Here is an 11061-nt window from a genome sequence, read left to right on the forward strand (position 1 = left end):
TCTCTTTCCCTCCCTCTCTCTCCCTTTCTCTCCCTCACCAGTCACCCCTCCCTTTCTCCACCTCGAACAGTCTCTGCATCCTCCTCCGGTGGTGTCAGAGGCTCGGTGAATGCGGCTGAGGAAGGAGTGAGCACATTTTTACGTGGCTGACAAGGATACTGCGTTGTCTTACAGGAGGACAAACTACAAGCTTCTGCCTTCTCTCTCAAAGACATTTATTTTTTCTCCTTTTGGATCAACTGGCGGTAGAGATTATAACTTTCCAGTTGTTGTTTTTTTACATAATGTAAAGCACTGAGTTTGCTACTGGTCATCTACAATGCATCAGACTAGCGGCTGAAAAACTGCATTATTCATTCTCCGGTTCACCTTCCTTTTGTGGTTTTGCTCCTTCTTTTGAAGCAATGTGTTGACCGTCTTTTTTTTTTACACTCATCCTTTTGGATGGCTAAAACCTTTTTTGCTGCTGCAACCAGAAAATTGACATTGTTCAAGGATGGGAACAAACAGGATATGTGCAGCGAATGGAAAAGTGACATATCAATTACACCAGGGAGATCTAAATACTAATAAGACTGGGAGTGAGTTGCCTTTCATGTGAAATATTATCCCTTTGAGCAACTTCAGTACTCAGCATCGTGTCAAGCATACCACTGTTTATTAACTGGATCATCCCCGCGGTTGAACCGGACACGCAGCTTTGACAGTCTTACTGTCAACCCAGCAGTTTAAAACTAATAAGATTACAAGGATGGCTGACTTGTGGCATTGCATCGCCAACTGTGTGCACCTTCCCACGGCTAGGAGTCGCTGGACGCGCCAAGAAAATCTCTAGAATCTGCACCCCCCACCCCTTGTGTTGCATTTCCCAAACCTCCCTGCAATCCATTTGGCTCTTTTCTATTAAGCTGATAGCCAAGCAAATGTTCTTCCATGGAGGTTGGACAACCTTGGGACTCAAACAAACAGAGGGACAATTTTCAAGCACGCAGAGCCCATCCGCAAGAGACGCATCGGGTGAAATAGGAGCCCACCCTGTTCTGCCCTCGCTTCAGCACCCACCTCATCCACCCGCGTTGAAGGGAACGCGCTTGGCTTTCCGTTAACATGCAGCAGTCTGCATGGGAATGATGGTATGGGGAAACCTTGTTGCGCCCCTGAAAGGCTGGTTTGCTCCTCGGCTGAGAGTGTTTCAGCGACACCTTACCATTCATGTCCCACCAATTCTACTCGGAGTCTCCAAAAGGAGCCTGCCATCTCAGCTTTAGGTCAGTGTATTTATTGATTGTTATCTATTTCTGCATAAATATTTATGTATGAGGGAAAGAACTAATTGGAAAAAAAATCACACAAATTATGGTTCTTTTTACAAATATTTTGACACCGTTTGAACTCGTGCGTTTCAATTTGCTCCTGTGGCTGACATTAAATGAGATATTTATGGTAAAGAGAACTGCAGTCTTTGGACTTTCATTATAATGAATATGCCAGGGAAAAAATGAAGTAGAATATGGGTTTTAGAAATAAACTGTTGATGTATATGCAACAGCTGGTGGGTTGCCAAATTTCTTAGCATATGTTAATGTGTTTGTCTCACACGTTTGTGTAAATAGGGTGATTTGCTTCTTGACGCAGATTAATATGTTGCAATGTTATAATAATCTGAGAAAAAAAGAACAATTAAGAGATGAAGAACCACCTCAACATTTTTATATACTAGTTTAATGAGGAATACTGCGCTAAAATGAACTCACTGGCTGCCAATGACGGTCATAGACGAGCCAGAGTTTATTTCACATTGATGTTTTTACATTCTCAACACATTGGTATACTATTTATAACATTAAAAAGAAGAAGAAACATCAACTACAAAATAATTAAATCACTGCCACACAGCGATTATTCGTCTTTTGCTGTCAAACACTGACAAATGATCATTCACTGCCAGGCCTCCCAGTTAAAACTGATTTGAAAAATAATGTTCTATTGCTTGTACATTTACCTGACATTTTGCTTTCTCTTCAAAGGGTACTAAAAGATTTTCTGGGGGAGGATTTTTAATCGTTGAGATGATGCTCATTCTTCTGCTGGCTGCCTTTTCCTCTTCAATCTCAAGCTCCTCCCCCTCCTCCCCCTCCATGTCAGATGGACTCCCAATGGCAGACCCTTCTGCTCCAGACTTGATGTCTGAGACTTGCAGTGCCTGCTCTTGTTTGTCAGTGGAAAATGTCCTGTACGTCAACTGTGAAAAGATCACCGTTTACCGGCCGACACAACTCATTCCACCTGTGTCATCATTATACCACCTCAATTTCCAAAATAACTTTCTAATTGTTCTCTACCCAAACTCATTCCTTAACTTCACGCATGCTGTATCTCTGCAGCTGGGGAACAATCAGCTGCAGAACATAGAAGGTGGTGCATTCATGGGGATGAGTGCATTGAAACAACTGCACCTGAACAATAATGAGTTGAAAGTGCTGCAAGCAGACACTTTTCAAGGAATAGAAAACTTGGAGTACCTACAAGCTGATTACAACTTAATAAAGTACATTGAGAAGGGAGCATTCAACAAACTGCATAAATTAAAAGTGCTGATTCTAAATGACAATCTTGTACAAGCACTTCCTGACAACATATTTCGCTTTGCCTCTCTCACACATTTGGATATAAGAGGGAACAGGATCCAGAAGCTTCCCTACTTGGGAGTTCTTGAACACATTGGACGGATTGTTGAGCTGCAGTTGGATGATAACCCCTGGAATTGTACCTGTGACTTAGCACCGCTTAAGGCATGGCTTGAAAACATGCCCTATAATATTTTTATAGGTGAGGCCATATGTGAAACACCAAGTGACTTGTATGGAAGGCTACTGAAAGAAACCAATAAGCAAGAGCTTTGCCCAATGGGTACAGGAAGTGACTTTGATGTTAAAATGCCCCCTGGACCACCTGAGACGGTTCAGTCATCCTCCAAAACTTCCCCAACGTCCACAGTAACCACAAAATCGCCAAAAGCCACAGATTCATCAAAAATGTACGGAAATGGCATTGTAGCCGGATTACCCCCTTTCGGAAGAAATAGCCAGATTGTGTCATTTCAGACAAGGAGCCCACCAATGTCTTGCCCGCAGCTGTGCAGCTGTAAAACCCACCCATCCGACTTTGGCATAAGTGTCAGTTGTCAGGAAAGAAATATACAAAATATTGCAGATCTTATTCCTAAACCAGCCAATGCTAAAAAACTCCACTTGAGCGGGAATCATATTCGTGACATAAGACCAAATGAGTTCCAAGGATTTGAAGGTTTAGATTTGCTTCATCTGGGTAGCAACCAAATTGTCACCGTCCAAAAAGGTGTGCTTGCTAACCTTACCAATCTGAGAAGACTCTATCTGAACGGAAACCAGATTGAACAATTACACCCTGAGATGTTTTTGGGACTCACAAATCTACAGTACCTGTATTTGGAATACAATGCCATTAAAGAAATACTCGCAGGAACATTTGACTCCATGCCAAATTTGCAGCTCCTGTATCTCAACAACAATGTGTTACGGAGTCTTCCAGCCTACGTTTTTGCAGAGCTGTCTTTAGCCAAACTCAATTTGAAAAACAACCACTTCATGACCCTACCAGTAAGCGGTGTCCTGGACCAGCTGCGTTCTTTGACCCAAATCGACCTAGAGGGCAATCCGTGGGAGTGTTCTTGTGATTTGGTTGCTCTCAAACTATGGCTAGACAAGCTCAGTGATGGAGTGGCTGCTAAAGAAGTCAGATGCGCCTCTCCTGTCCAATTTGCAAACATCGAACTGCGCCTGTTGAAAAACGAAATCTTATGCCCGAAGCTGATTGCTCGGCCACCGTTTATTGTTACGAGCGCCACCCCAGTTGCGACTACCGTTTCGCCAGCAGGAGTTGGCAAAGCCCCGCCAGGAGGCCCCGTACCTCTCTCAATCATGATCCTTAGTATTCTCGTAGTGCTGATACTTACAGTGTTTGTAGCCTTCTGCCTTCTAGTCTTTGTCCTCAGACGGAATAAAAAACCAGCTGGTCGACAGGAACTAGGGAATCAGGAGTGCACCTCAATGTCACTACAGCTCCACCGGCATGGCCACAGATCGGGCAAAAAAGGTTCCATACCGGGTGACGAACTGGGGGGTGAGACATTTATCCCACAAACAATTGAACATATCGGCAAGAGCCACACTTGTGGCATTGGACGATCATCAGACATGGATGCTGGTTTCAAGTTTGCTGACTCGCAAAGGCAGAAAATTATTCTTCGAAGTAGTGCTGAAAAGGATATTGACGCACTTTCCACCTTAGAGCGCGACAAGCGCCTCAGCACAATCGACGAACTCGAGGAATTCCTGCCAAATCGAGAGCCAAGCGTGTTCATCCAGAACTTTCTGGACAACAAGAGAGATTTCAACAGCATAGGAATGGGTGCGTACGAAATCCGCTACCCGGAGAAATCTCTGGATAGAAAAATGAAGAAATCATCTCTAATAGGTGGAAACCACAGTAAAATTGTGGTGGAACAAAGAAAAAGTGAGTATTATGAGCTAAAAGCCAAGCTCCAAGGAACACCTGATTATCTCCAGGTGCTTGAGGAGCAAACGGCACTGACAAAAATGTAAAGGAAAAAAAAATGTTTGATTCAGTGAAGTGATTAACATACAAACACGGCTGTTAACACATAGCGATAGAAAGACAGTCAAACAAATCAGCTTTTATTTTGTTTTCTCCCCTTCCAGTTGCACGCATCATGTAACCCATCAACCCTTTTTTCTTTTCTTCCCTTTTCTCTTTGCAGCCAGCTGTGCGCATACACTCCCTCGTATACACACACATACAGCAACAAAGTGCCTTCTGGAAAACCGTTATGACCAATGCTTAGGTGGAAAAAATGGCTCCATACGACAAAGCTTTTACTTGGATCAACGAGGATACACGTTACAGTGAAAGACGTTTGGATCGTCCACGTATGAATCTTACCTACGTAGGTAGATACCACAAAACAGTCTACAAATGACCAGACACTCTTAGTATATCTGCTGCTAAGGGAACGGTGAAATAGTGTGTTGGCTGTTTTTTTCTTTCCTATTGTTGTTTCTTTGTTGCTATTGGGTTTTTTTTTCTTCCCCTAACAAATGAAATGGTCTTGGAACAGTGCTTGAGAAAATACCTCGCACCGTCCGTCCCTTATTTTATAAGAGTGGGCTGGAAACTGAAAAATGAGGGCACTTAAGTCATATCTTTTTTGGCTCCAAAATGTACAGGTATCTCATGACTACTTCTGGGAAATGATAGGGAAATTAGTTGCAAAGAATGACTCATTGCATTCTACTTTGCTTTGTATTCGCTTAGCAAGGATATTAGTTTATTTTGAGGGGAAGTGCTATGGGGCTGCTTGCAGACTTTACGCCATTTTGTCAGGATTACACACTATGCCGAAAGGCTAAATGGCTCCTGTTGTGTGTTAATGAGAAGGCAATGTACTCAAAAATATTTTTCCGAATAATTTCATGACTTATTTTCTTTGTGTAAAGAGCCATGTTAATATATAGTGTATTCTTAATGGAATTGTGTTTCCTCTTTAAGTTACTATTTTAAAATGTATGTTTTTGGGTGAAACCAAAACATCAACTACATTGTCAATAGACATTTCTTAAAAATGAAAACCCAAGGATAAAAAGAGTACAAAGCTGCTTGCCATGTAAGCGTAACTTGGAATTTATTTTGTAAGTCTTACATTATTTGTATTTGTGGGACTGGTTTGTAAATTACACTGATCGACATCTGCATATGCACACACCCACGTTTGCTGTATGCCGTAACATCATCATATAGAGAGTGCACCCCAGAAATGAGATCATAAATATGACTCAATGAGTAATAACCCTCACCTCTCTTGTCAGTTCTCAATTCATAGTAAAATAATTGAAAAATATTAGTTAGTTTATTTTTCTATGCAGGGTTATTTAAAAGGATTATGATATTATTGAGAGGAAAAATAAAGACAAGAAACTGAGCGGAATTAACTTTCATTGGAGATAATTAGTCACAGGTAGATGTGACTGTTGATTTGTTCAGTGGTTTTTATAATTCTGTTCTCTTTACAAGTTAACATGAACAATGGTGAAATGTGATCTGTGTTGTTTCGCACGACAAGCCTGGCGGTGTCTGGAAAGGCGCAAACATGTTCCTTATTCTTAGATCTCCCACAGCATCTTGTAAAAGGTTTCTTATGAACTTATGCAACCAAAATAAATGTGCATTAAACTTGCTAAGGTTTTGGATCATTGAAATGGGGTGTGGTGACATTCTAAAAAATAGGAGCTTTCAACATTATGTATGTCATCAAACAACGTGCAATATTAGGGAACTACTCAAATAGGAAATGGCTTTGAATCTTGTTTCTTTTATTTAGCTTGAGGAAATATTGTTGAAAGACAGGATAACGTTTAAATTTACCTATGGGGATTTTTTTGGGGAAATTTCATCTAAAAGTATCGTTAAGTCAAACTTATGAAGTTCAATTGTTTGTTGACATTGCAAATGAATAGAATGTAACTTGGAAAATATAATAAATACAAATTTCTATCAGTCAAAAAAAAACCCTGTATAATGGTTCATTTTCTCTTGTTTTAACATGTAATTATGAAGGTATTAAAATTAGCACCTATTTGTACTGTGTCCCTAATATTTATTTCATCTTGCACTATTAGTTTTTAATGAGACTTGATTTAAGACAGTCTCTTAGGTTTTAGCTCAATGTTCAATAATATCGACACTAAGCTGGAATTGTCCATATTTATGCTTTGGACAAATACAAATAAGTGGCAGGGGTTTTATTTTTCAACAGATTATTTTTTCCTTGCGTCAAAAAATGTCATTCCATCTTGCAAATAATTTTGAAGAAACTTTAACTGCGTAAATGCTTCTTTGACTCATGTGCTTTTTGTGGCACAAATCTTTTATCCAACAGGTTTAAAGGTTTTCTGTTTTAGGCACATATCAAACATTTATGGTTGTTCCATTTCAGGATAAAAAAAACAATCTGGATATCCTATCTCTGTTAATCCCACCTCGTACGGGGCGTTTGGGGGAACCAAGTAGCTGAAAGTATGACTCACCCAGACGCAAGAAAATTTTCCTCATTAATTATGAATATTTTAGCAGTTATGATCTAAAAAAGGATGTGGCAAAGGGTAGAGAATTTTGATAAGTCCTACTACACAGTATGCTTATTGTTATACATTTTTCTCCCTATTATCCAAGTCGGTCATATTTGTAATTGCTGTGTGGTGTGATCATTGTGCCAGGATATTTGATTTAGACTATTTGCACTTTAACAGCATTTATTGAACTCACTGGCTGCCATTGATAATACTAGCTAGCTAGATGTGCAATCTATTTTTTCTTGAATTGCTTTCTTAATTTTTAATGTATTATACAATTTATTAAAATTGTTTTAATTGATAATTGCATTTATTCATAAAACATATATCAATTGAAAGCATTGCCATATTTTGTCAGAGAGGGTATTCCCTTCCACTCTATGTTAGTAAATATGTGCCACCTTGCATTTATTCATTTTTTTTAATCGCTTAAAAGGGGATTTGCAATAGTTAATTAAGGGACCAATTGGCCGAGGTTGACAGGTATGTGAGAACATCACATAATGTTTGGCACACATGTTTAAATTCCGAATGTCTGATAAGACATTGTTTTTGTGTTTCCCCGATATGTATTTGTAATATATCCATATAGAATTCTTTGCAGAATCAACAGTTTAAAAACAACTTCCCCAGAAATTAGTTAATTCGGGTTTGTTTTTTTTACTTTTGCAGAAATTATAACTGGAAAAACTGGGCGACGTTTCCCAACCTTTGGTAAATAAAAGAATGTACAATTTTAGTTTAGACAAATATTACAGCACATAACCAAACAAAATTGTTCCACAAAATATGAACACTGAATGATAATATTGTATCAAGTTGGGAACAAATTGGCATAATCGGTTGAAAATCTGGTTTTAATTCCAGAACATTCATCAGTTTGTTCATTTTATGTACCCCTTACCCTCTCAAGGATCTGTGGGATTTCCAGAACACAATAGTTTATATTCTCCCAGGAAATCCAGTTTTAAAAAAAACCTTTAAAAAGCCATAATTTTTATATATTGTGGAATGTTGTGTTTCTATCTTTTTTTTCCACTCCTGTTCTGCAATGAAAGCACTATGCTGTGATCCGCTACTTAGTCCAATTGTAAACTAATATCCTCGCAAATACCTTGCTAAGCTTTGTGGTAGCAAATGCAACACCATTTAGACTAGTCTATTGTGGGCCTGCATTGTCTTCTGGTATGTTACTGTCACGGTTTTGACATCTGTTGTGGTCAGGGTGATCTATGAAAAAGGATGAAAACGACTGGTGCATCCCCAGTTACCACTAATTGCGCAGCACATCTTCGATAAGAGGGAAACAATCCCTCGTCTTCCCACCAGCTGCCTCAGTAATTGTGGCAGTAAAGCTCAGCTGGAGATACCAGGCTGCCACTTTGACACCAAAATTATTGACAATGATGAAAGTCAATGATCTTGCTTCTTGTTGTCTCCAAGAGTTAAGAAAGAACATTTATTATTTGACCTAAACCATACTGTTATTCTTGGTTTATGAAGCCTTTGAGCATGAGGTGACAATATGTAACTATGAAAAGAACACTTTGTCACAGGCCAAAACCGAAAAAGTGTACGTTTTCCCTAGTTTTTGTTTGTCTTTATAGCTTATTGTTAGTTTCACAGCACAAAAAAAGTAGCTGTTTATCAGGCCTTTTATCCAAACCCTTTATTTTGTCAATTATTATGATAATTAAACATTGTCTATTAACAATTTGGTCAGTTATATGTTAGTTTTCTATATATCTGTGTACTGTAAAGTGATATCGTTTAACTCTTTCATTGCTGCAAAGTATCTGTATTAAAATTACAGTCTGACATTTGGAAAGACTGACTGGGTTTCATCTCTGGTGAGTCTCTGCCAGCTCTAAGCAGCAACTGTATTATATCTAATGAGATTTGAAGCATTTAGCTCAATATGACCAGCTCACATTGTCTGAAACACTTGAGCATTCATCCTGCTGCTTTTGTCAGCAGTCACATTATCAATAAGTGTGAATAATCTAGCTCCAATAGCCATCATAAATTTCCAAAGCATGGGACAACTGAGAAGCCAATCATCCAATTACCTCTGGTAATGTGAATGAAAATTCCAGTAAGTCGAGGCTTCATTGACTGAATATAATTTGAAAAAAAACTTATTAAAAAGTGACAAATAGATTTATGATAGTATATATCCAAATACAATCCATAATATCTGAATTTATGATAAGACTTGCTCTCTGTCCTTTGGTATTGTGATTTTATTTTACTTTGGGAAACTATGTATATTTATGTACCATGTTTCTATGAATTTTTTCATATTGGGTACCCTATACTTAAACAGACAGTTTCACTTTCTGTTATTAACTCCAGATTAACACAACTAACAATTGACCTTTTTATTCAAACTTTGTTGAGTTTCTGAATTCTATTATGTACCTGAAAATTAAAATTTGGGTCACTCTATGAAGGTAACTTTTCCAATTCATTTTCTGAATCGCTTATCTTTGCACTAAAAACACAGTAGGTATAAAAACTGGAAATGTAATTTAATAGCTATTTGGCCCCAATAATAACACATTTATTTATATTCACAATCCAAGTTTATAACTAGAATAGTATCTGTCATAGCACATAGCAAAAGCTTGATCGGAAAGGATTAGTTCCTGACATGCACATTTTCATGTGCCAAAACCCCTTAAAGGAGATAATTGAATGAGTAAAACTCATTATTCTGTGGCAGTATAATCATAATTCTCGGAATTACTATGTAAACTTAGCAAAGTCTCTTTTCCCTTCTCTTTGTGTCAAATTAACTATTTTATATATCTTATATCATCGGTTGTTCAAGTAGAACTCACTGTGAATTATGGACATCAATACTTAAGAGAGTAAATCAGACTTTTCCAAGCACTGTGCCGTGAGCGATGGTCAGATGTGCCACACAAATTACAATAATTCATACTTTGGAATATTCCGAGAGAAAAATTGTAATATTTAGAAATTAAACTTGAACTATTACGAGGTTAAAATAATACTATGATGAAGATTCAATCATAGATTGTACTAGTACACAATTCAAATCGTAATATTATGATATTACAGTCATTTTCCATCAGCCCTGTGACCCTCATGAGGATAAAGCTGTTCAGAAAAAGAGATAGTCATTTTGTTGTTGTTTTTTATGTAACATCAGTTGTTTCAGTTCATGGGCTTCAACTTTTGTCAATATTCAATCTGTGTGAGAACAAAACTGCTTCTCGCTTAATGTTAGGACATTGGAGTCATATTGGGGGAAAAATAAGATTTGTTTTCTTGTTTTCACGTTCCATGAACCAGATGTTGTTGCCGTAATGTCTGTGTGAGCACAACATTGATTTCCGTGTATTATTAGGAGATTCAAGTAATATTGGGAAGAAAAGGTCAGAACATTGTTTTTACATTGCGGTTAGTGCATCAGCCTCACAGTGCGAGACCTGGGTTCAAATCCAGGTCGGTTAACCTGTGTGGAATTTGTTCTCCCTGTGTCTGTGTGGATTTTCTCCTAGTACTCTGGTTTCCTCCGACATTTTTTACCCTAGGTATGAGTGTGAACGCTAATGAGGATAAAGTGGTTCAGAAAATGAGATGAGGGAGGGGAGATAAGAATTTTATAAAATAAATAAATGACTAAACGCATATAGTCAAAATGTAAAATGCATGTGTGAGGTGGTTCACGATGCTGATTTTCATTGCGCTATCATAGGATCAATTTCCAACTAATGTGCTCCAGACTATTGCCCAATTGACTACCTGTTTATCCACAGTATAGTTGAATGTTTTCTTCTGTTTTTATCCTATTAAATACATTTCAATGTGCTCTACGTACTTAGGGATGACAGAGAATTGCAGG

The 11061-nt window shown here is 38.2% G+C and overlaps 1 protein-coding gene across 2 annotated transcripts; it reads left to right on the forward strand.

Moving 5' to 3' along the window:
* The first annotated feature begins 75 nt into the window (after nt 1–75).
* slitrk4 (SLIT and NTRK-like family, member 4) lies at nt 76–7485 on the forward strand. Of its 2 annotated transcripts, XM_077733237.1 has the most exons (3): nt 76–1268; nt 2028–4554; nt 4820–7485. In XM_077733237.1, the coding sequence occupies exons 2-3, from the start codon at nt 2070–2072 to the stop codon at nt 4966–4968; spliced, it is 2634 nt and encodes an 877-aa protein (XP_077589363.1). In that variant the 5' UTR covers nt 76–1268; nt 2028–2069; the 3' UTR covers nt 4969–7485. The 2 variants fall into 2 exon arrangements, with proteins under 2 accessions (XP_077589363.1, XP_077589364.1); XM_077733238.1 differs by having other exon boundaries at nt 2028–4964.
* Nucleotides 7486–11061: the final 3576 nt, after the last annotated feature.

The sequence above is a fragment of the Stigmatopora nigra genome, chromosome 14, assembly GCF_051989575.1.
Source record: "Stigmatopora nigra isolate UIUO_SnigA chromosome 14, RoL_Snig_1.1, whole genome shotgun sequence".
NCBI lineage: Eukaryota > Metazoa > Chordata > Actinopteri > Syngnathiformes > Syngnathidae > Stigmatopora > Stigmatopora nigra.

Bases quoted from the DNA above. Each gene is read 5' to 3' on its own strand.
- slitrk4 (XM_077733237.1), top strand. From the start codon at position 2,070: ATGATGCTCATTCTTCTGCTGGCTGCCTTTTCCTCTTCAATCTCAAGC. The intron at 4,555-4,819 runs GTGAGTATTATG...TTCTCTTTGCAG, and splicing joins TGTGGTGGAACAAAGAAAAA to CCAGCTGTGCGCATACACTC.